General features: G+C 33.9%; 1 protein-coding gene across 4 annotated transcripts in view; it reads left to right on the forward strand.

The window, feature by feature from the left end:
• Slc25a40 (solute carrier family 25 member 40) overlaps positions 1-26759 on the forward strand; it is a 109249-nt gene that overhangs the window by 75128 nt on the left and 7362 nt on the right. For 2 of the 4 annotated variants that reach the window (XM_063243346.1, XM_063243340.1), the window contains exons 2-10: positions 5945-6011; positions 7193-7313; positions 8558-8617; positions 10721-10830; positions 17618-17685; positions 19654-19778; positions 20821-20994; positions 23391-23500; positions 26470-26551. In XM_063243346.1, coding sequence (XP_063099416.1) covers positions 7217-7313; positions 8558-8617; positions 10721-10830; positions 17618-17685; positions 19654-19778; positions 20821-20994; positions 23391-23500; positions 26470-26551 — 826 coding nt within the window. In that variant the 5' untranslated portion in view covers positions 5945-6011; positions 7193-7216. The remainder of the gene's footprint in view (positions 1-5944; positions 6012-7192; positions 7314-8557; positions 8618-10720; positions 10831-17617; positions 17686-19653; positions 19779-20820; positions 20995-23390; positions 23501-26469; positions 26552-26759) is intronic. The other 2 variants (XM_013158411.2, XM_063243351.1) reach the window with 2 other exon arrangements.

Below are 26759 nucleotides of genomic sequence, written 5' to 3' on the forward strand. Positions count from 1 at the left end.
AGAAAATCTTTGAAAACTATGTATTGAAAGGGTTAGTATTCAAAATTTATATGGAACTCAGCTCAATTGCAAATAAATTCTTAACTAAGGAGTGGCAAAGGCTTAAACAGACATTTGGTAGAAGAAAGTATACAGATGACCAACAGGTATATGAAAAGATGTTCAGTATTAGGAATCAGAAGCCAACTTGCCTTCCTGTGAGCCAGCTGGCAAGAAGAGGCTTCCCAACTTGTAAGCAACCAGGTTTTGGAGGAACATAGGCTGAGATGATACCACTAAATGAAAAAAAGAACTTAAAGCTTGTATTGTTTGATTGACTCTGTAGGCCTAAAGCCTGTAGTCTGAGTATCTATTTGGAGGATAATAATATGCAATATAGCAACGGTGAAGGATTTCCTTTTGTCTTGTTTTTGAGATCCAGTATGTCCCGTTTGGTTTTGTTTTATTGTTTTGTTTTATGCCCTTTAAAATAAATAAAAAGATTACTAATCATCATGTATAAGTCAAACTTTAATGAGATCATCTCACATCTATCAAAACCATTTTTTAATTTCAATGCTTATGTGTATGTATGTATGTATGTATTTTAGAGGGAGGAAAGGTTTATTTAGCTCATAGTTTTTAGAGGTTTCAGTCCATAATTAGCTGGCTCCAAGACAGGGAGGTACACAGCAGAAGGGCAACCATTCATGGCAGCAGAAAGCTGCAAAAGCAGTGGGTTGGGGGAGGAGGTTGCTTTATGTCCCTGATATTATATGCCCTCCTTATGGTGGATATAGCACTCACATGTTTAATCCCAGCATTGGACCACAGATCAGTCATGAACTGCAGATTCAGCCACTTTCAGAACCCTTCTTCTCCATGCCTGCATGAGGCTTTGGGAGGACATCTAGAGACATCTGTCCCTGGCTCCCCAAAGACTTACGTACATGCCTTTTTGCAAAAGGCATTTAGTACATCTCTGATAGTTCTCAAAGTCCTAACAGTTTCATAATTGCTGAAAAGTTATATGCCAGACCTCCTTTGAGATTTAAGGCAAACTTTTAGCTCTGAACCCCTGTACAAATAAAAAGAAATTTAAACACTTCCAACATTTAATGGCACAAGGTAGACATCTCCATTCCAAAAGTTACAAACAAGGATACAAAGGAATGGGACCACAACAAGTCCAAAATCCAGCAGGGCAAACATTTAAGTCTTGTGAAGCATTTAAGTTCCATGTGAAGCATCCGAGGCAATCCTTGGCAAGATGTGAACTCCACAGGGCTTAGATGGCATCACCTCATGGCACTGTTGGTGGTTGTAGCTCCCATGGCTTTTCTCTCAGACCATTTTGCTCCCTCTTTGTAGTTTTCCTCAGATGATCCATGTTTCTGGGCTTCTCCAAACTTCTAGGGTCTCCACTGTACCTTTGGTTTCATACTTACGGTTTCATACACTACTCTCTCAGGGGTACAACTGCCTGGCCTCCCAGACCTTCTGAAATCTAGGTGGAAACTTTCTTGTCCCCACAGCTCCTGCATTTTGTGTGCACTTGAAGCCAGCACCACATGGATAATGCCAAGGTCTGCTGCCAGTTGGAGCAGTAGCAAGGCTTCATTCTCTCTTGGCTGTAGGGATTGAGTACCTGGATTGATGAGCGCTCTGAATCCAATTCTTTTTTTAATCACAATATATTTATTTTTTAAATTTTTTATAAATTTATTTTAAAGAGATTAAGACAAAAGAGGACATAACAAAGCAGATCAGATCAGAACAATGCAAGTAACAGCATTTTACCACAAGACAACCCGAAATTAACAGTAACTACCATAATGTCTCTTTCTTTGAAATAGTTGAGCATAGCTTCATATACAATAGTATCAAACATAACAAAACAGTGTAAAACCATTCAAGAGAATGAAAGCATTACAGGGCTTTCAGAACCAAATAGCAGAGAACGAACAATGGCTACTATATTATCTCATTTTCCATAGAAAGTTTGTTTATACTATCACACATAATAATATTCAGTAAGATATAACAGGATAGAACGAACCAAAGGAAACAGAAAAACAAAAACATAGTAGGACTTCAGAGTAAGATGATACAGAGTAAGATCAGCACTGTCTAGTCTAATGTCTTGTTTTCTTTAAAATAGCTGTTTATACTATCACAGATAATAAAATCAAACAAACTAGGATAAAACCATTCCAATGAATGATTTTGTCTAATGAATGCAGACATTATAAGGCTTCAAGGCAATGTAATGGGGAATCATGATAACTATAAACTCTCATGTACTCTTACCATTTCTTACACCAGGGAGACTATGGTATTTATACATGTGAGTTTGATTTATTTCGCTTATGAGTATGGTCTCAAGTTGCATTGATTTATTTATAAACACAATATATTTATTGAGAGAAAGAAAACTTCTGTCTGAGAGAGTGAAGGGGTCCTGAGTGTGTTGCCAAAGACCCCACCTTTTCTAAGAGTTTTGTAGAACAAAACCACAAGATGAGATAGGTGTAAGGGGAAGGGATAGGAAATCACAGAGTAGGCATCAAGTGGGACAGAACTGTTGTAGATAGTAAGATTACAAGTATAATTGCTCAGTAAAACTGATTAAATGAGGTCCCTGGGGAAACGAGTCATGTAGCAAGTGGGCATGAATACAGAACAGGTCCTTTGCCTGTAAGGGGTTGGATTAGTGCCTCCTCCTGGATCTGAATCCAATTCTGAGGAACAAATGGTCTCTGCTGCTGCCATTCTGGAACATGATGTCCTGGGAGATTTCTCTTTTTTTCTTTTTTCAGTCAGATTTTATTGATACATTTTAGATATACATAATGATGACATCACAGAGAATTTGTACCTGTATGTGATATTACCTGGGGTTTTCCCCACTTTCCTACCATTCTTTCCTTCCCCCTGTCCTCTCCTTTGTTCCCTTCCCACTTAAAAGCATTGGTTTAGAAAAAAAAAATTTGCTGATAAGGAAGTTATTATAGTTTGGATCTTGAGTGTTCTCCAAAGATCTATGTTAAAGTCTTGGTTACCAGCCTTTGGTACTGTTAGGAGACTGTGAAGGCTTTACCTAGTGCAAGGTATTTAGGACTCAGGGATATGCCCTTGAAGGGAACATTGAAATTCTTGCCTCTTCCTCTTTCTGTTTTACATAATGGCTGTCCTGTGCACAGATTTCCTTGTCTTGTACTCCCACCACGATGCTGCTACAAGCACAAAGCATTGAATCTGAACTGATCATGGTCTGAAGCTTCTGAAACTGTGAACCAAAATAAATGTTCTCTTCATAAGTTACAAATATTTTGTTGTAGGGATAACAATGACTAAGACTGATGTGGAAAAATTGGAACATTTGTGACCTTATTGTGGGAATATAAAATGGTGTAGCTGCTGTGGAAAACAGTACAAAGGTACCTCCAGAAATTAAAAATTGTACTGTATAAGCCAGAATCCTACTTGTAAGCATATATTTAAAAAACTGAAATCAGAATCAGATATTGATACTTCCACATGCATTGCATTATTTCTAATAGCCAAAAGATAGAGACATCTTAAATGATAGCTAAGTGTGTGTGTGTGTGTGTGTGTGTGTGTGTGTGTGTGTGAGAGAGAGAGAGAGAGAGAGAGAGAGAGAGAGAGAGAGAGAGAGAGAGAATGTTTTTCAGGCTTTAAAAAGTAGGAAACACTGTTCATCTGCTACCTCATTGAAAAATTTTGAGTGCATTGTTAAATGAAATAAGCCAGTTCCAAAAGTACTAATCTGCATGATTCTAATTATGACATAATTAATGTAATTAAACTCATAAAAGCAGAACCTATACAGTGATTGCCAGGGCTTGGATGGAAAAGAAAATGAGAAGTTATTTTTTAATGGATGTAAAATTTTAAGTCACAGAAGATGAAGATGTTCTAGAGATTTTCAGAAGAGTAAAAAAATATTTTTAAATACTTAAGAATTCTTTGTAGGATATTTTATATTTTATGACTTCAGCAACAAAAAGAAAAAAATTCAGAACATTGCTTTATCTAAAGTTTTTTTAAAAAATAGAAAAGGCAACTGGAATAAGATACAATTTCTACATGTTACAAATTATATAAGCAAAAGATATATAATACTTGGAGAGATAGCAGAAGAGGAAACGTGTATGTCTAATGAAAATGTGCAGAGATACTTAGCATCAGTGTAGATCAAGGGAATATAGGTCATGACTAATAAAATAACATCATACTGTCCATTGAGAAACATTAAGAGTTTTGATGCTACAAGTAGATAGTCTTATCTTCTGCCTTACCCTAATCCTTTTATTAAAGCTTCTCCATTGATCTTTTGCCTGTGTGGATTTTATAATTAGGTAACATTCATTCTTTCTCTGAGAAGAACTCATGGATTCTTCATGTTTGCTGTTTATTCTTTCAGGGTATCTTGATGTACAGCAAATCATTAACTTATTTAAGAATATAGAAGCAGAAAAGTTATAGAAAGATAAATTTTCATGGGAGTTGTGGGAGGAAGTTAATTTTTTTGTAGTATTTTTTTTTTATGAGATGCTTTTAACAATTCAGGAAAGTGAAAGAAATAAATTTGTTAAAGTGGTCTCTCCCACTGGATTGTATTCTCGCAATAGGGGATGATACCTGGCATATGGAAGAATAAAAAAATGAAAAGAAGAAAGGTAAGGTAGGTTGACAGGAATGTAGGGAGTTTAAAACGGTAGAAAGAAAGGGTTCTAAATAATACACTGAGATGGTAATTTCCTTTTCTATTTTTATATTTTGCCTTTTTACATAGTACTCTAGATAGGGAGGAGACTCATGTTTCAAATCTCATTATAAGTAGATATATGTTACAATTTTTAGGAGACAAGGCAATTTATTTCTCTAAAATAATATATATTAAAATAATAAAGTATTGGGGATTTAGTTCAGCAGCATATGCACCTGCCTGGCAAGCACGAGGTGTTAGTTTGATCCCCGGTACATCCCCCCCCTAAAAATAATAATAATAACAACAAAGACTACTAATTATTTTTAAAGATTGCATCTGAATTTCTGGCTTGTTTCCCTTACATTTCAAATAACTTTGAGAAAGCAGTTTTTTTCTTACTTTAGTTTCAGATGAACAGATTGAGGTTGCACCTTTCCTGAAATGGGTATCTACATAAAGCAATGTTGGGGCTTTTATTTCCAGAGAAATACACCCAAATTCTAGTATATCCCTGTTATTTTCCTTCTTGAAAGTACTGAGCTCATATAGATGAATATTAGAAGATTATTCATAGACTTGAATCCATATAAATTTCAGTAATTAAGAAAATTTTTATTGTGTAAATTTTGGTAAATATAGGAAAAAAGAATAATGATATAATGTATTTGTCACCTATATATACCAAATAACTGTTTAGTGTGTTTCTTAAGTGTTATGAATTGCAACTATCATAACATTTCAATCTTTAACACTTCAGAATCATTCTTTTCAAAAGTACTTTATACATAACCATGCATTATCTCCACAAAATTTTTTAAAAATGTTAAAAAAATTTTTTATATTAAAATATTGTAAAAATTAAGATATTTAATACCACCTCATATTCAGATTTATTTAGGTATCTTCAAACTGGAGTTTAAAAATTTGTGTGCTTAAACCAAGGTGCTTTTGATCAGTAATTCTCTTCAGATCTCTTTAATCTAGAGCAATTGACTTTCCTAGACTACTGTTTGTTCCTCCAAAACCTTACTTTGATTTGAGAAAACCAAGGCAACAGGCCTGCAGGGCAAGATACTACAATGTCTATTATTTTATGCCATCCATTCTCTATGCTCTGAATTTCCTGTGAAGTGAAAGTTAGATTTAAAATTTTTGTATACACTTTCCTTTGGACTTAAGCCTTTATGATGTGAAAAAGTGAAGCAATTACTTTTACATTTTTCATTATAGGTTTTCAGCTACTGATGTTACAAGCAATAACATTGGAGCAGGGAATTGAGGAAAAGATATAAACTAGGTAAGCAGATAGTGATAACCTAAAGAAACAATAGAATTACTGTTTGTTTTTGTAAAGGACATTATTGACATTACTGAAAAAAACTAGAATATGAACTATGTTATGTCAAGATTAAGAAAACTGAATTTACTAATTGTACTGTGGCTATATTAGAAACTATCATGAAGTATTTAGAGTGGAGTGTGATATATGCAATCTGCTTTTAAGGGCTCAGAAATAGGAAATGGGAAGAGCTTGGTAAATATGTGAGTCAGTAGGAACTCATATTGCTGGAAGAAATATAAATTAGTCTAACTTTTCTGGAAAGATTTTGATAATTTCTACCAAGTTTTCAAGTAGTTTGGCTTGTCATTCTTAATTTCTCAAAGTAATTGTAGAAAGATACAGAAAGATACGGATAAGGATATACCAGAATGTTGTACAGTTGAAAAACAGGCAACAGTTTAAGTATGTAAAAGGTGATAATGCTTAAATACAAGTATTATTAAACCCTGTGCAAGCACTAAAATGACATATATTGGCATATTCATAACTCTGAAAACAGGCTACTAACAAGCACGAATGATGTTAAAACAAAAACAATTTTTGTTTTTCAGAAAAGTAGCATATGCACAGGTACATAAATGTGCGTATACGTTTGGTTAATGTAATTTAGATACAGTCTGTAATCATATACACACAGGCGCACACATGTATGTAGACATTAGGAAACCTGACACTCTTGCCAGTGACTATTTTTAGATTAGTAGATTTTATACTTACAGCATTTTATGACTTAAAAATAACTTGTTGCTTTTCTCATCAAATTTTTATAAGACACTGCTTATTAAGGTTCTGTGTTTTTATGTTATACCTGTGGAACAACTTTTGATATGCAGTTAATGTACTGCTATATTCAGTGATGCTCTGACTTGTTGGTCAGCTGCTTTCATTCTGTCACATGGTCACGGTCTGTTTCCTTAACTCTTTCTTAGCAGTCTTACACATGTGCCACTTCCGCCATTGCCACTTTGGAAGATCAGATGATGTGTTTTGTTAACAACAGTTATATGGTTCCTTTGCCTGTGAAGCTTAGGAATTTATTTTTGATAGTGGGTGCTTCAGTATAAATTCTGATTGGTATTTTCAGTTTTGAAGGCAGTTGTTATTCAACTTTTTTAAAACTTGCTTTTGTTTAACAGGCTTTTCTTCAGTTAGTTAAAAACATGGATCCTGAGTCAGAAGGCCCCCACTCTGTCAAAGTGACACCTGTTCAGCAAGTGCTTGCCTCTTGTACTGGAGCTGTATTGACATCATTAATGGGTAAAATGATGTATATTATGTAACTTTGAATGAATCAATGATTTCATTTGAATTTTATTACATTTGAAATAATACTAGCATTATTCATTATGATAATACTGATCTATTACTTCATCAGTGTGGTAATATGGGCAGAGCCCTTAACACAAAAAATCAGGAGTCTTGAATTTTAGTCTTTGCCAGTCGAAGGATGAATACACTTGGGAACAGTACTTACTTATTTCTTAACTTCACTTTTTTCATCTAAAATTGAAGGCTTAGCAGAAGAGATCTTGGAAGTTCCTATCAACATTAGACTTTCATAATTTTGGTATCTCTTTCAAAATAGCAGTGAGGTGTAATAAAATACTAACATATCGAATGAAACAATTTGGATAAAAAAGCAACAAAATCATAATATAATATTTTACTTTAATTGCATGAATAGTACAAGTCTTACATTTCTCTGGCTCACAATTTACTATTTATTACAGTGATTTTCTTATATCCATATGACATAGATGATAGTAATGTATTCTTAATGATTATAAATTGAATTATTTGTTTAAATAAGATAAATATAATTAGAGCAAAGTAATTGCTTTGTGGTGTTTCTTCAAGTGAGAATAGGGTTGCAAAAGTCTTAGATATCATGCATTGTGACTTTTTCATTCTCAGATGAAGAATAGTTTTCTTGGAACACCTTTGACCTTTTTTCTTACTTAGGTAAAATACAGCATGCAAATTAAAAGAGTTTGTCTTTGTTTGCTCTTCCCAAATGGAATGATACATTCTGGTGGTAAAGATAATGTATGTCTAGCTTTCACAAGTTTTTGTTTCCTACAGCTATTATTTGATACTGGTAAATTTAACAGATTAGGGAAACTAACACTATTTATTATTGATTGTAATATTGCATTACTGCAAATAGTTAAATAGACTTTTGGAACTTTACTTCCTTACCTTAAATAGTATACGTTCTTATAAACACTATTTTAAGGCTATCCAAATCACAGATGTAGATAAATTATGAATGGCAAATCAGTAATTATGAGAGAAGTAATTGCAGCCTTTATTTACTGATCCTTTGTAAATAAAATTTAAGAGCAAAAAATCAAAATGTTACCACTTAAGACTACTTTGAGATAAGTAGCCATACCGTTGTAGAACCATCAGGGCAAGTATGAATCAACATACTTTGTGATTTATGAAAACACACAGTTTATAGATATCACGTGCTAACTGAAACTTATGTATCTTCATAGTGACGCCCCTGGATGTTGTTAAAATTCGACTCCAAGCCCAGAACAGCGCATTCTCCAAAGGTAATGTGTGCTAGGTATCCTGAAAATATTATTTTAGATTTTTAAGTGTTAGTACATTCACTTTTATTCAAATATTTTAAATTAATTTATTAAAACATATCACATGCAGAAATATTTTTCCATTCTTGAAGTGTACGTGATTTAGGTATAGGCAAAAAAAATTTTTATATAGCATGTGTAATGCTTTATGGCTGTACTAATTAAAACAGAGAATTATTATGTATTAGTTTCATCCCTCAGATAAGAGCACAATTATACTTGTAAGGGTCCTTGGAATCAAACTTCCCCTTTGGTTCAACAATTATATCTATTCTGAAACATTCATGATGACTATTCATCTGTTGCTTAAATCCAGTGCTTAGAAATTTAGTATTTCATCAAGCAATTTGGTTAAATCCAATATTTTATGTAGAATCTGAGACAAGTAATTTTATGCGTGTATGTTTGTGTTTGTGTGTGTGTGTGTGTGTGTGTGTGTGTGTGTGTGTGTGTGTTTTTATGGAGGGGTATTTTTGAGATAGGATTTTGCTATATAGTTCAGGCTGGCCTTGAACTGATTGTGTATCCCAGGCTGGTCTCAAACTCACTGGCTCAGCTTCCCAAGTATTGCAGTTACAGGTGTGTGCCACCATACCTAGCAAGTAATTATATATTTTTGTAAGATGGATAAAAGTAATAGTTCCACAAATAGTCTTTTAAAAAGTTTTTTTTTTTTTTTTAACCTCTTTTTGTACCAGGGCATAAACTCATGACCTTGTACTTGCCAGACAGGCACTGTGCCACTGAGCTATATTCCTGCCCCTAAAGTTTTTATAAAGATAGTGGTATTTCAAGTGTATTTAAACAGTGTATTTATACAGGAGGAGAAAATAGGCTCAGATAAAAACGTTTCTATATTGAATGCAAAGCACTAAGATGGAATGAAAACGATTACTGTGTTACAGATGAATAAAAGGGTAGATGGAGTGTGGAAAGAGCCTAAGGTCATTCCTTACATATTAAAGCCGTAAAAGCAGAAAGAAATGCATAGAATTATTTATTATAAAACTTGACAGAGTAGACAGTTTTGGCAGCAAGAGTCCAGTAAGAGAGAAGTTGGCTGGGCATGGTAATACATATTTAATCCCAGCACTTGAAAGGCAAGCCTGGTTTACATTGGGGCACTTTGTCTCAAAAACGAAACAACAAAGGTAAGAGTTGGCATTAGTGGGCCTTGTAGTAAGCTAGGTAGGAGATGACGGATAGCTTGGTTGAGCAGCACAGAAACTGAGAAAAGGACAGCATGATGTTTCTATTAAGAACACTTACTGTTCATGATAGATTTTTTTTTGCCTGAATTTCTCTTGTGTACTACAAAATATTTTTCTGAACAAGTATATAGAAAAGACATCCATCTGTGTTCTTTCCAAAACAGGATCTTCTAGTATACCTCTTTGTTCCCTAAGGTAACATAAAGGGATTACTTTCTGTGGGATGGGAACCAAGAGATGAAAAGGATGGGGGAGAGATTATGAAGTGTTGTGTACATGTCCCAAGTCCCTATGAAGAACATGATCATCATATACTGCAAACATTGTTTAAAAATACATGTATATATGTGTTTTGGAGAAGGATTTAAGAGATTCAGGGAGCAGGAGAGAGAAAGGGGGGAGAGATTAAACAGAGAATTAAGAAATATCATGTACATGTACTAATTCCCCCACAATGAATTAGTCATTGTGAGCTACTTAATCTTAATCAAAAGACTAAGAAGCAATCATTATGCACTACAAACATGTACCATTAAAAATTTTTAAAGATAAATAAAAATGGAGGTAAAAGATAAAAAAGAATTTATTTCGATGTGTACACTTTCTTACTATGGTTCTGAAAACATAAAATTTTGTAATTTACTCCCATTATTTTTCACAACTATGGGTATACAATCCAGTTTCATATCATTAAGCAAATTAATTATGTATGCTTTATCCTAGGAAGTAGAATTTTTTAAAAGTTATTTTTCTTTCATAATTTTCTTTCATATTTTTCCTGGCACTTTGAGTTTTTCTGTAAAAATAACAATTATGAGAAATAATTATTGACTGTTGGTATTGTCTTTATTAGGAAAATGTTTTGTATATAGTAATGGACTTATGGATCATATGTGTGTCTGTTGTGAAGAGACAGGCAGCAAAGCATGGTATAAGAAGCCAGGAAACTTCCAGGGAACACTGGTAAGATTATATTATTTATAGTCATGGTATATTTTGTAATTTTAGATATGAAAGAGTTGCTAATTCCAGGAAATCCATTGTATTAAGGTAGGAAAAGAGAAGTACTTCTTTCATTTTAAACTCTTTGTTAAATTTCATCCAGTGCAAGGTTTTTATGTAGAAAAAAGGAGGTAGTTTTTTTTTGAAATTAAACTTTATTTTAAGATAGCTTTATGTCACATGTAATTTTAAGAAAAATGTACAGACAAGTCTGATGTGCTCTCCAGTTTCTGTAGTGGTAATAAAATCTTTAAAAACTAATAAAGGTCACAACTTGGATACTGACACTGATACAATGAAAATAAAGAATAGTGCTGTCAATATAAAGATTTTTCCTGTTTCCTTTGTAGAGCAACACCAGTTTTTTTATACTCTCACTCACTTCTTTGCCCAGCAACTACTTATGTATTCTCAATTTGTAAGACTGTCATTTGACAAATTTGAGACATTTTCAAGAAAATAGATGCACCTGGGAAATATAATGTTCAGTGAAGTGAACCAGACACAAGCTTAAATACCATATGGTATCTCTCATTGGAGTGAGGTAAAGCAGTAACAAAGGGAATAATGAAGGACCAGTAGAAGGGACAAGTGGATATATCTCTTGCAATAGTGAAGTAGAGGGATGCAAGGGCGAGGGATAAGGAACAGGGGGTGGGGGAGATAAATAAAGATAAGCCATGTACAAGAACTTAATAATCTCAATGAATGTAAACATTATATGTTGTAACATGAACTAAGATTAGTAACATCAGCAAGAATGAAAATTGGGATAGAAGAATTAGAGGAGAGGAAGAGGATTTAAAAAAAAAAACTGTATTATGTATATATACCTACTCCCCAAGAGGACTGCATGTATTGCAAACATCCACTAATACTCTTTTTAAAAGGTAAAAAAGAAAGTTTTTTTGTCATTTTGAAACTGTTGTACAGGTGGACTCCTAACATACATAATCTTTATGGGTTGGCATTTGTCACTTAGCATATTGTCTGGAGATTATTCTAGGTTGTTGCATGTTTAAGTCATTTGTTCCTGGGGCTGGGGATTTAGCTCAGCGGCATAAGCACCTGCCTTGCAAGCAGGCAGTCGTGAGTTCGATCCCCGGTACCGATAAAAAGGAAAAAGACCAAAAAAAAAAAAAAAAAGTCATTTGTTCCTGTTTGTTGCTCAGTAGTATTCCATGGTATGGATGTACAAGTTTGTTTTCAGGGTTGTTTCCAGTTTTTAGCCGTTAGGAATAAAGCTGCTGCAACCATTTATTTATAGTTTTGTGTGTGCGTGTGCATATGTGTGTGAAAGTAATTCTTCATTCCTTGAGATATGTGCACAAATGTGTATTTTCTGACTGCACATGGTAGTTGTATGTTGAGAATTTAAGAAGCTGCCAACCTTGTTTCTAAAGTGGCTCTACCATTTTCTATTTCCATTAGCAGTGTACAGGTTATCTAGTTTTCCAGCATTTTCACTAGCATTTTCTGTAGTTACATTTAGCAGTTTTAGGTGCATAGTGTCATGGCTTATGTTGGTGGCCCCCAGGCCTCATGCATTTGTATTGTGCATTTGTGATTGGTTCATTGTCTAGCGCTTGGATTGGGGGTGTGAGTGCTATACTGGCCTAGGGGTGGAGTCAGGATGTAATGTAATGGCAGGAAGAAAGTGTGTCTCCCTCTTTTGCTGGTTTCTGCCTGGCTGTTTGCAGCCACCATGAACTGTGGCCCAGCCATGCCACCCTGCTTGGGGCCAACTGAGTATGGACTGAAACCTCCAAAAACCATAAAAAATAAACCTTTCCTTTCCCAAATTTTGTCTCAGCAATGAGTAAAAAGTAACTAAGACACATAATGTGATGGTTAAGCATTCAACTTGATTGGTTGGTTGCTGTCTGGGAATTAGTAAGGCACATTTCTTGGTGTGTCCAGGTGAGTCATAGAGATGTCATGCCCTTGTGCCATGATATTTTTGCCTTAGAGTCAAGTGACTATGGACTTGGTCCCCTGAAACTGTGAGTCAAATTAATGCTCTCCTTTAAGTGTCAAATATTGTGTTTCAGCAACTGGAAAGCTGACTGATACATATACTAATATTTTATTGTAGTTTTAATTTGCATTTCTCTGATGGCTAATTATGTTGGATAATTCATATGCTTATTTGCCATTGTATCCATTTCCCAGAAGTGGCTCTTCACGGTTTTTTGCCTCCCTCATTTTCTAGGTAAATTGTTAGCATTTAAAAATTATATTAGCTATTAATCCATTGTTGAGTATGTGACATACAGATTTTTTTTCTCATTTTCTAATTTGTATTTTCTTGGTCTTTCTAGGAGTAGAAGTTAAATTTTGATGAAATTCAGCAGGAGTTTTTCCTTTTACAGATCATGTTTTTAGTGCCTATTCTAAGAACACTCTACTTATCTTTAGACTCTGAGATTATCTGCTATGGTTTCCCTTGATAGTTTTATAGCTTTGTGTTGCATTTAAGACCTTGATCCACTTAACATTTCTATATAAAGTATGAGAGAGGTTGAGATTTATTTCTTCTTGTGACTGCACATGCTTGTTCAGTTGCGTTTGTTGAAAAGGTTACCTTTCCTCCATTTTTTTTAACCTATATCAAGAATCAGTTGACCGATTGAGTTTATGTATTTCTTGGTCTCTGTTTTGTTCCTTTTATCTATCCAAACCACACAGTCTGTAATTCCATAAATGTATGATACTTTAAAATTAGATAAGCTGATTGCTCTCACTTTATTCTTACATGTTTTTTTGTGGTGCTAGGGAATGAACCCAGGGCCTCATGCGTATTAAACAAGTACCATTGCAGTAAGTCACATTCTAGCCCTTCCACTGTATCTGTATATGTCATTCTTTTTCAAAGTTGTTTCAGTCATTGTAAAGTTCTTTTGCCTTTCCATAAATTTTAGTATAGTCTTGTCATATACATATACATATACATATATATATACATATACATATACATATACATATACATGTAAATTAATACATATACATATAAATTAATGTCATATACATACATGACATTAATTTAAGAAGAAATGACATCCATACTGGGCTGACTCTTCAAATGCATTTTTAACCTTTCTGTATCATTATAATTGAAGTAAAATTTTTATAGACAGTGTGTAATTGAGTTGTGCTTTAATTTTATTCTTATCAGCTTTCATCTTTTCAAGACTAAATATATTAATGCAGTTATAGATGTTAAAGCTTTTATCTGCCATTTATTTCCTGTTAACTCTATTTCCTACTTCTGTTATTTTTCCTTCCGCTGTTTTCATTTTGATATGTATGGTGTTTTTGCAGATGAGCATTTTACTTTTTTGAATTTGTTTGCTGAGACATACTGCATTTTCATTTGTTTTAAGCATACTTATAAGTGATTATTAAATACTTTTTATGTTGACCATTTGAAATAGTCATCCGATAATCCTAACCTCTCTCTAACCTCTCCCTGAGTTTAGGTATTTATTTATCACTCCTCTTTTTTTAGTTTAACATCTTTTTGTTTTTTTAAAATGATGGTTTTAAAAATTAAAATCCTGGACATTTTTCACCACAATCCCACCAGCATTTGTTATTGGTTGATTTCTTGATAATTGCCATTCTTTCTAGTGAGGTGGAATCTCAGTATTGTTTTAATTTGCATCTCTGAAATGACCAATGATGTTGCATAATTTTTCATGTATTTATTTGCTGTTTGTACTTCTTCTCTGAGACATATGTGTTTATCTCAGATACCCATTTTTGTATATGTGCTGCTGAATTGAGCACAAGATGCCCATTTTTGGATTAGGTCTTTAAATTTGGGGGGTTGATTTTTTTTTTTTTTTTAGTTTCTTATATATCCTAGGTATTAATCCTCTGAGGGACAGCTGGCAAAACTTTTTTCCCACTATGTGGATTGTCTCTTCACTCTGTTGGTGATTTCTTTTGATGTGCAAAAACTTTTTAATAAGATGAGATCCCAGTTGTTGATCCTTTGTAGTGTTTCCTGTGCAACTGGGGATGTGTTTATGAAATCAAGACATACAACTATGTCTTGAAGAGTTTTATGTGTTCTCTGTTCCAGAAGAGTTAGTGTTTCTGCTTCAATATTTAGATCTTTGATCCATTTTAACTTTAGTTTAGTGCATGGTGAGAGACATGGGTCTAGTTTTAGTCTTTAGCATGTAGAAAGCCAGTTTTTCCAGCACCATTTGTTAAAGAAGTTATTATTTTTCTCCCAGTGAGGGTATTTGGCCCTGTTGTCAAAGATAAGGAAACTGAGTATGTTTGCAGTTGTTTCTGCAACTTCTGATCTGTTCCTTGATCCTTGGGTGTGTTTTTTGGCCTATGCCATGCTATTGTAGAGTGGTGCGGCCACTATCGAAATCAGTGTGGATATTCCGCAAAACAACTGAAACCAGAGTTTCCATTTGGCCCAGCCATTTCCCTTCTTGGTATCTTCCCACAAGAAATGAAAGCATGATACTATAATGATATATGCACACTCACATTTATAGCAGTATGGATTATACAGCTAAATGTTGGAAATAGCCCAAATGTCCATCAACCTAGCAGTGAATAAAAATGAGTTTTTTTTAATACAGTAGAGTACTACTCAGTCATAAAGAAAGGTAATCTTGAGACATTTCTAGATAGATGAATGCACCTTGAGACCATATTCTTAAGTAAGTTGGACACATTTGTGGAAATACTGTATTATTTCTCTGACATGAGAAACCAAAAGTATAAATCAGGACAAAAATGTGTAATAGATACTGTGAAATAGGAAGAAAATATTCAAATGGAAAGGAAATGGGAAAGAAGGAAGGAAAAAGAACAACAAAAATGAGAAAAGAGGAAATGGAAACAACTTCTGTAAATGAGGAGAATGAAGGGTTGAAGGGAGAGGAATGTGAAAAAAAGATATATCATGTGCGGGTGTAAATTTCTTATGAATATGGTCATTATATATATCTAAAATGTACCAGTAAACTCAATCAATTTTTAAAAACCTGGACATTTTGAGTGTTCTGTGATTAAACTCTAAATGTCATTTAAGCATTTTATTAAACTGCCCATCTGATACTGCCTACCCTTGGGAACAGGGGAGGGCTCCATTGTGTTACTGCTGGATAGAGTTAGAGGACTGGTTCCTCATAGCCTCCACTGGCAGTTTATTGTCACACATGGTAGGAGTTTGACCTTGTGATTTGTGGTGGGGTGACCTCATTACTGTAAGTGATAACCAAAGTCCTGACTCTCTACTCTGCCTCCTCTCACGGGCAAGGGGAGATAAAAATTTCAGCTCCCTATTGACTGTAGTGAGGCCACCCAGAGGGAGGCGTTGCCCTCTTTACTGCAGGGTTACAGAAGAGGTAAGAAGTCCAGGCTGCCTACATGGTCTTTACTGGTGTGGATCTGGGTGATGCCGCCTTCTTTTGTCACATGTGGCTGGAATAGGATTTTGTTTTCCAAGCTTTCTGTCTTACTAGGCTGCTGCTTTCCTGGGAAAGCATGCAGCTGTTTGTGACTGGCTTCTTGCTACAAGACTCATCAGTGTTGTGGCCTGGGTCAGTATTTTATTTCTGTAGCAATGTACCATTTTGTGAGTGTACCATATTTTAGTTACCCATTCATTAGTTGATGGACATTTGAGTTATTTCTACTTTTTGGAATAGATAGTGTTGCTAAGAACATTCTAATTTAGGGCTGGGGATGTAGGTCAGCAGCCCAGCGTCTACCTGGCAAGTGTGAGGTCTTGAGTTTGATTCCTGATACAAAAAAAAAAAAGAAAAAAAATGAACGTTCAAATTTTGTGTAAACATGTGTTTTAATTTCTCTTGAATATATATCTGGAATTGAAATTGTTGGATCATAATGGCATCTCTATATTTAACCATTTTAGAAACTGCCAGACTGTTTTCTAAAGTGACTAAACACCATTTTACATTCCCACCATTAATACATGAGAGTTTCATTGTCTCCATATTCTCAGTAGTCCTTATTATTCCCTGTCATCTTCTGTCTATTCGCTCCCCTTTCTTTTTAAGATGGCATCTTGCTGTGTTCACCAAATTGTCCTTGAACTCAGCTTCCTTCTGCTTTATTCTCCCAGAGGGCTGGGATTATATACATGTACCCCTGCATCTATTTTGCCTGTTGGTCTACCTATTGGGTATGAAGTGATAACTTATTATGGCTTTGTTTTGCAGTTCCATAAATGATCAATGTGTTGAACTTTTTTTTTTCATGTGCTTATTGATTTTATTTTTTTGGAGGAATGTTTATTCTAACCCATGGTCAATATTAAGTATATTATTATTTATTTGTAAGAGTTTGTCCATTAAGCTTCTGCCTGCTTTTGAATCCTCTCCAGAATGTCACAGTGGGCTCTGCTGATATCTTTTTTAGAATTTAGACTTGGTCAGGAGAGTTTATTTATTCAGTTCTCTGTTACTAGTCTACTTACTTCTTTACAATGATCTTTCTAAGGTTGGTTTCTAAGCTCTACATAGAGTAATACAGAATTAAGTAATATATACTTTATTCTGTGTTGTTCAGAAATGCTTCATTTAACTCATGTTAAAATTCTCATGTTTTTGAAAGAACAGACATACATAAATCCAAGAAACTCATTTTAGAAATAAATGATTGAAAGAGTCAAATTATCATTTATCACTCTAAATTTTTATATATATCAGGTTTAGGGCTGTATTTTGACTACTTTTTTCTATAATAATTTTAGGATGCCTTTTTAAAAATCATTCGAAATGAGGGCATTAAGTCCCTGTGGAGTGGCCTTCCTCCTACTCTGTAAGTTAAAATTTAAATTTTTTTTTTCTGCTAAATGATGGTTGTTTGGTATTGCAGTGAGCACAATTAGAGAAAGTCATGCATTTTAAATGTTAGAACTCTTTGATGTTCTGAAGCATTGCTTTGTGTGTCTCACAGCTACCCACATATTTGATGTTATATGAGGACTCTCAGACCTAAGGAGGGTTATAGTCATGAGTATGGTTTACTACAACTAAATGATACAAAGCAGAATTGGTAAGGGAAAAACACACTTCAGGAGTTACTAAGTCTTCTAAAGTCCTTTGGGGGCATCACAAAGGGATGTGCTTATTTTTTCTGCAACTAACTGAAGGAGCAAAGTGTTTTCTGCCATGGGAAACTCATTCCCAACTTAACGTAACCAGCAGTAATTAGCAAAACTTCAGACCCCAGAAAGGAAAGTAGATGCTTCTCATAAATCATCATGCATGCACAAAGCAACCTAGACACTTGGGTTAGTGCTTCAGACCTGCCGAAAGCATTATCATGGGGGAAATTCCATAGGCTAAATTCCAGGCCAACGCTCAGCATCCAGACAGGCCCTTCTGAAGATATCACGGAAGATTTAAGTAACAGGACTACTGTAGTAAGTCTTTGTTACATAATAAAAGTAATATTTTTGCTGGACATGGTGGTGCACACCTGTAATCCCAGCACTCAGAAGGCTGAGGCAGGAGGACTGTTGCAAGTTTGAGACCAATCTGGGCTACAAAGTGAGCTTAAGACCTGCCTGAATTGTGTAGCAAGACTCTTGTCTCAAAAAGATAAAACAAACAAACAAAAAAAAACCAAAATAGTTTTTCATGTTAAGAAATAAAGAACTTGGTGTTCATTTGACTTTTATTTTACTAAAACACTAAGTATATTGTAATGTATATACATTTACTTCTCCAGATAATTTTATTAACTAACAATTATGTGAATTAATATGATTAGAGTGTCAAAATTCCAAATAATACCTTGACTCTGCTGCCTTTTTTATTTCTAAGCACTTGTTTTATCTTGTGTATGGAGACAATTTATCAGTTTTGAGGCATATACTTCAATGCCTAAGATTTTTAAGTTAGTGGATATCCAAGACTATAATTTATCTTTCACTACATTCACTTCTACTCTTGAATACTCTGCATTGGCCTTCACTATAGGATATTAAGCATTCCAAACTGTGGTCTGCGAATACAATGTAGTTAGACCAGAAACAAAAATTGGCTTCTTGTCACATTGATATTGCTGACCTGACAGTGTCTGCAGCTTTATATATGAATTACTTAACCTCTTTTTGGTATTTTCATCTAAGAGAATATGCTATTAGAATCCCCTCAAAGCTAGTGTGTACAAGTCTGCCAATGTTAATTGTACTTTATTTCCAGTGATAAACAAGTGTGATATGATATGTAGTTCAAAAATATCTGACAGTTAGTTGCTTATTAACTTATTGCAATAGTTCTCATGTCATAGAAAATATTAACTGGGAGAGCAGATGTGGAAGACTAAAAACAGATTGAAAAGGGAAGGAGATGGAGAAATGTCCGTGTGTGTGTGTGTGTGTGTGTGTGTGTGTGTGTGTGTGTGTGTGAGAGAGAGAGAGAGAGAGAGAGATACCCAAGATTGTACAATTCATGAGTTTGGCTATATGGCACTTAATATGATATATTATAACTAACATCACATTTATTTGATGCTTTGTATTGTAATTTATCTTCATAACTAGAATTTGTAAACTTTTTGAGGGCAGATGCTTTTTTGTATCTTTTATTACTGTCTTAAGCACTAATACTTTCATTTAAATAAAAGAATAATTTATCTCATGAGCTGATTTGTTGTGGTTTTTAGTCTTTAATACAAAATTAAAGATTTTTTAGCATATATCATGATGTTGAATTTAATTTACTAGTATGTTTGACACCTTTGGATAATTCTGAGCAATCTTTCTGTATGTCTCTACAGAGTGATGGCAGTTCCTGCCACTGTTATTTATTTTACCTGCTATGATCAATTAAGTGCTGTTCTGAGATCCAAATTAGGAGAAAATGAAACTAGAATACCAATTATTGCTGGAATTATGGCCAGGTGTAAGTAATAAATTCATTTTGATTTCTACTTAGGACATCTGTTTAAATTTTGACATTCAAACAATTTGTGTAATGTATATAATATCAGTTGAGGCATATTTTGCATTGTAATTTGTATTAATTTGTTAACAACTTTACTCTGAAAGTGACTTGGCATGTTGATTGCCATTAGCGTAAGAGGACATTGACCTATTTTGGTTGAATCTTGGATAGTTTTTATTTTTTAAAACAAGATCATCATATATAGTCTAGAATGGCCTTAACTTCACTGTGTTGACAGGCCAGCTTCAGACTTGAGGTCCCTGTACCTCACACTGCTCAGTGTTGGGTTATAGGGATGTTCACCATGTCTACTGTGGACAGTTTTTATTTTATTTCTTTTGCAGCACAGGGGGATTGGATCCAGGACCTTTACACTGAGCTACAACCCCAACTTTTTTCTTCTTACTTTTAAGACAAAGTCTTGCTTAGTAGCTATTTTACACAGGTTGATCTTAAGCTTATGATCTTCCTGCCTTAGCCTTCCAGAGTGGTGGGATTACAGGAATGTGCTACCATGCCTGGTGTTCAGAGTAACATCAGAATTGATTCTTATTTACTTAAACTTCCAAGCTGTCATCTAGGCCCATACATGATTCAGGCCAAAATGTTGAATCACTTTCAGTGTAAATTTTGGGATTAAGTGCTTAGAAGAAAATTTGCCTCTACTCACAAGAGCATATTTGTCTATTAAACAGGACTCCTGCATATTTTGGGAGTACTAACTAGATTTGAGTTTTTGTAATGGTTCTAGTTGGCTATAACATTTCTGGGGCACCTTTTGAAAGACTTGAAATCAAAAAAAGGTATATAAAAACAGACTTAACAAATATATTTTTCAAGAGAAAAAATTTGTACCAATATGTTTATATATCAGATACTTGATTTTAAAGTTTGCAGATATTTCAGAATAAAAAGTAAAATATAAAATATAGAATCTACATGTGTGTTTGAATAGTATATGGCTTTTTAAAATTTTCTTTCATCTGATTGTTTGTATTAGTTGGTGCAGTAACTGTGATAAGTCCATTAGAATTGATTAGAACCAAGATGCAGTCTAAGAAGTTTTCTTACAAGGAATTACATCAGTTTGTCAGCAAGAAAGTATCAGAAGATGGCTGGATTTCCCTTTGGAAGGGCTGGGCTCCTACTATTCTTAGAGACGTACCTTTCTCAGGTAGGTTTTGTCATTATCTTCTAAATTCTATGTAGCTTTGTCTTCTTACACTACATTTGTTAGGTTTTAAACCTTTTATAGTTAAAGGTAATTTATCTTCTGTAGCAATCATGAATTCTTAGTTCATCATTTGGGCATTCTGATCTTTATAGCCTTTATTGAATGAATAGTTTTCTAATTCAGGCCTGATTTTCTTTTTCCTTACATTTAACTGCCTTTTAAAATTTTTTTTTTTTTTTTTGTCCTTTTCCTTTTTATTGGTACCAGGGATCGAACTCACAACTGCCTGCTTGCAAGGCAGGAGCTTACGCCGCTGAGCTAAATCCCCAGCCCCTGAAATTTAATTTGATGGGCATGCATATTTTAAATGCATAGTAAGGTAAATAAACTCCTGTAACTCAGAATATATAAAATCCAATTAAGACCACCTTTGATTGGACTGTTACTTTTTCAGTTTTTAAAAATAAACATTTCCTCATTGAGTGAGTATCCTGTGAGACTATTGTAAATCAAGTAAGTGTTTGTGTTCAGTTATGTTGTTAAAAAACATAAGTGTGTAATTAATCATAGATTCCAAATATATATTTAATATGTAAACAGTGGCATAGAATTTAAATGATGAAGTATAATAAAATGAACACCTTTCAACTCACCTCTTCAGTCTATAAGCTTGAATGTAACAGCTTTTTATATCAGGAAGCCACGTAAATGCTCTTTTATGTTTACATTCCCAATAGTATCCAACGTACTGAGATTTTTGGTCCTGTGTCTGATTTTTAAAATATTGTTACTCCATGTATTATTTAGTTTTACCTGTTTTTGAGCTTTAAAATTTTTTTTTCACTCACAATTTTTCCTGGAATTCATTCTGTGTTTGATTCATTTTTAATCTTGTTTATGTATGAGTAATTATGCTCCTATAAACATTTTTTAAACAGTGTCTTTGTTAACCTGTGCAACAGTTTTCCAGTATTTTACTTGTTGAATCATCTAAACATATACTGTATACATTTCTAATTTCACTAGGTAGTGCAGTCTTTTATAAGGTGATTGTATGACTCTGGCAACACTGTGTGAAATGTTCTGCCACTTTATACCTTTACCAGGTGTTTTATTGTTAGATTTCTTCTGGTAATTTAAAATAATATCTCACTTTAATTTACATTTATTTAATGATTATGAAGTTGCATGCAGTCTCATTAGCTAATGAGTTATTTCTAGTTGCTTTGAGGATATGGACTAAAGTATCAGGTCGTTTCCCACCTCCACCGGGATACACTGGGCCTTGTCTCAGTGCCATCTATTGAATACCCATAGTTGCTGCAAGGATCTGCTTATCATCACTGTTGTATCAGATTTTCATGTATACACGGATTTGTTTCATTGGTTAATTTGCCTAAATCTATGCCAATACCACTGCCTAAATTCCTAGTGTTTTATTAAAAATCTTGACATTATCTTTTTTTCTTTTTCTTCTTCTCTAGGAATGACATGTCTGTTTATGTTAATAAATCATATTTGAAGTGTTCTTATAGAGATTCAATTTTTCTTCAAAAAGATTAAATTCATTTCCTTTGAGATTTATTAAAGGTGCTCCCCATCCTCCAACTTTGGCAGATTCATTCATTTTTGTGGGGCTGGCAGTTGAAAGCAGACCCTTGAGCATGCTTATACCCTGAGCTCCATGCCCTGATTTTCTGTTTTATAAGTCTTTACTGTAGATGTGGTGGCAACTGATTTTATCTTGGAGTTTCTGTGTAAATAATAGGCGATGGTAAGTGATGCCTTTTTAGAAATTTTTAATCATCAAAGCTTTTCTTTCTTCCTGCCTGGTATTGTTTTGAATGATAGGAGTAACAGTGAGCATCCCATCATTCTCCACCCTGTAAAAGGAGTGGTTCTGCCATTTCAACGTTAGTAATTATTCTTGCTAAGGGTTCTGATGCATATGCTTTATCAAAATAAGCAGTTTCCTTTTTATCTCTAGATTTTCAAGAAATTTCTTTGCCTGAAGTAAAAGTATTGAACTTTATCAGACACTTTCTTTTTATCATTAGGTTATTCTTGGTTTTGTTAATGTGGTGCATTACATTTTATTATATTAACTATCTTCACTTTTTGCTTCAGTTTGTTGATTTTTTTTAAAGACTTCTCTATATTCATCTATAGACAGGCCTTTACTTTTTCTTTCTCTTACATGTCCCTGTCAGGTTTTGGAATCATAGTTGTATTGTAGCGATGCACATTTGTGTTTATAAGACTGCTAGCCTAAGCAGAAAGCAACATATGTCAAGGTTAGAATTTCTCTTTTCCTTTGGTTTATGTTTATCTTTTCTTTAAATGCCACATTTTATTTTGTGATATGTGCTTGCTTATTTCATTCTCTGTTTTTATAGCAATATACTGGTATAACTATGAAATTTTAAAGAAGTGGTTCTGTGAGAAATCTGGTATATATGAACCATCTTTTATGATCAACTTTACTTCAGGGGCATTGTCTGGTTCTGTAAGTTTATTCTTTTGTTGTTACTATTCTAGGAAAATGGTAACTGTTGCATAACAACAAGCAAATATTATATTGCATTTCACATATATTCAGAGAGTACTTTTTGAGCTATAATACTTTTTTTGAGCAGTAATGCTTTCAAAGGAGATAAATTATTGCCATTAAAATAGTTTAAAATGTACTTTGTGTTGATGTTTTTACATTGTCTTTATGTATTTTACATATTATATTTTTCTAAGAAACTTGGTTTGTTAAATCACTATAGTTAGAATCATTTTACACATGAAAGTATTTTATTATTTATAGAGCTTTTGTAATACATTAGTTCAATAAATGCCAGTAGATGTGATTAGGTAATAGTTCATGGAGTATTATTCCATGTGTATCATTGAATTAAATAAAGCAATTCCATTCTCTATTAATTGCTGTTAACTGGAAACATTTCACTTCTTAAGATAATTGTAAGAAAAATTGCATGTAGAAGGGAAGAATCACAAATGACCCTTTCTGAGTAGTAGAAAGCTTACCTTTTCAGTCTGCCCGTGTAAGGGAAAGTGATGCACCATAGAGTTTTTCTAAGCAGATTCATATTACTGTGTCTTTGGCCGTAGAGTTTTCTTATACACATATACTTGCAAGAATAGCTAGTGAGAAGGTACAATGTGATACTGATATTTTGGAACCATAGAAATATAGGTGTGAGGTGATAAAGATCTACAAAAAACTATTGGAATAATATATTGTAAAACCTAAGCTATGGAAGTCACTGCCGTTCATTTCAGAACTGAGATGTGAATGCTGTCAGGTCTAAGATTTTTAAATTAAACCTTATGGATTATAAGCCTATTGAATCATTAAAGAAATTAGTATTGTTGAGTAATGATTTTAAAATGTCATGCCAGCTGGACATGGTGGTATACACCTATAATCCTAGCATTTGGAAGGCTGAGGCAGAAGGGTCTCCGTGAGTTCACAGGCAGCTTAGGCTACATAGTGAGTTCAAAGCCAGTATGAACTACGTAGGAAGACCTTGCCAAAAAAAAAAAAAAAAAAAGGAAAAGAAAAAAAGATGTCATACTAGCTTTACAGTAAAATAAGGCAGGTTCTCTATTTTACCATTTCTGCTTAACATGAAAACGTGTTTTTTTAATGAGTTAAGAAATAATGCTGGCTTTTGATAGTTATGAAGTAAAGATTTGTCACTGCAATGGAAAAAACGTATGCTTATGGTAGGGTCTTGGCTTTCTTTTAAAAAACAGCAGCATAAAAGATATCATTTAAAAACTGTCCAAAAGGTATATGTAACATGTTGCCACTACTCAGTAGCTTGTGGAGGATAAACTGATTTTATCTCACCTGTAAGCTTTGAAACTGTCTTCAAAATTGCAGTCACTTGATTATTGAAGTAAAAGTAAAACATAATTGATTTTTTTTTGATACCAGAAATCAAGCTCACAATCTCACGCTTGCTAGGGAGGCGCTGTGCCACTGAGCTATATCTCTGGCCTAAAATATTTTATTTTATTTGGTTCCAGGGATCAAACTCATGACCTTGCCCTTACCAGACAAGCGCTTGAGCCACTGAGCTAAATCCCCCTCCCTGACCTAAAATACAAGTGATTTTAAGGGGGCATTTTATAATCATGTTGGCTCAAATGTGAATTGAGAAACAAAAAGCAGATACCAGATTTTAAATGGCTGTTGGTGTCAGATATTGTGAGAACATTCTTCTTTGTTTATTGAGATAGGATCTCACTGTGTGGTTCAGGCTAGCCTTGAGCTCAGTTTGTAGCCTAGACTAGCCTCAGACTTGCAGTGATCCTCTTGCCTTAGCCTCCTGACTGCTAGGATTACAGATGTGCACCACCACACCTAGTTGTGAGATCATTCTTAAAATAATTCAATTATTTCTTTCTCTCTCTCTCTCTCTCTCTCTTTTTTTTTTTTTTTTTTTTTTTTCCGGTACTGGGGATCAAACTCATGACCATGCGCTCGCAAGGCAGACACTTATGCCACTGAGCTAAATCCCCAAAATAATTTAATTATTTCTTGTTAGAAACAAAGAAATTCTGGACATGGTGGCACATACTTGTAACCCCAGCATTCTGAGAGATAAAGGCAACAGAATTGAAAGTTCAAGCACAGTCTGGATAATTTAGTGAGACTTTGCCTCAAAGACTTTATTATTGTTATTTTTTTAAAATTTAAGTAGGGCTGGGATGGCAGCTCAGTGTGAAGTTCCTGGGTTCAGTTCTGAGTACCATAAAAACAAACTCCCTTACGTAAGGCATTAAAGAAATAATTATTAAATTGAATAACTTTGACAAAAGTTTTCTTTAAATGTGACTTTTGAACCAGTATAACTATAGTTGATACATTAATTTTCATTAAGAAGAGGTATATGAATCAAGTTCATTTTCTTCATTTACTGAAATTTAATATTTCAAATCTAATTTAATTAAAGCCACTGGAGATTTTTAGATGCTACCTAGATATTGGAGAATTTCTGAGTTAAAATATGTGGCATAGGGGCTGGGGATTTAGCTCAGCGGCATAAGCACCTGCCTTGCAAGCAGGCAGTCATGAGTTCGATCCCCAGTACCGATAAAAATTAAAAAAAAATTTAAAAAATATGTGGCATACATTCATGTGTATGAAATAAAGGAGTAATGGAACATCCAGTAACACTGGAAACCAGAACATTGGTCTTTCAGTCAGAGGACTGAGTGGAATTTTGGCCCTGCTAATAGTAGCTGTGTGGTCTCCGAAAGATAAGAGAAGGTTTTCGTGACTATATACCTCTGAGTTTTTAAGGACTATTTTAATAAAAACTTTCATTTGGTTTTGTTTTAAACTTCAGTTTAGCTGTGATTTTTGTTATCCTTGTTAAATAATATGCTAATAGGGGAGTTAAGACTATTTGGGGAAAAATTAAAAGGTAGATTTAAATTAATTTTACTTTCTGATAGTTTGCAGCTGTTGTAACTTTGCCATTTGATGTGGTAAAAACACAAAAGCAGACACAACTTTGGACATACGAAAGTCATAAAAGTAAGTTTAGACCTTTTTAAGATGCCATTTTGTTTTTCTTTCTAGATATTCTTAGATATATCTAAAAATAAGGAAAATAAGATTGTTTTCATTATACCTTATTTTTCTTTAATAAGCAAATATATACTGTTAAAGTGGAATACTCAGAAAAAATACTATAATCCCAATTTAAGAAAATTTAGTCTATTTCTTGACTGCCATGAGTTAA

Source organism: Cavia porcellus, unplaced genomic scaffold, assembly GCF_034190915.1.
Source record: "Cavia porcellus strain 051 isolate PalLab524CR breed Dunkin Hartley unplaced genomic scaffold, mCavPor4.1 scaffold_2, whole genome shotgun sequence".
NCBI lineage: Eukaryota > Metazoa > Chordata > Mammalia > Rodentia > Caviidae > Cavia > Cavia porcellus.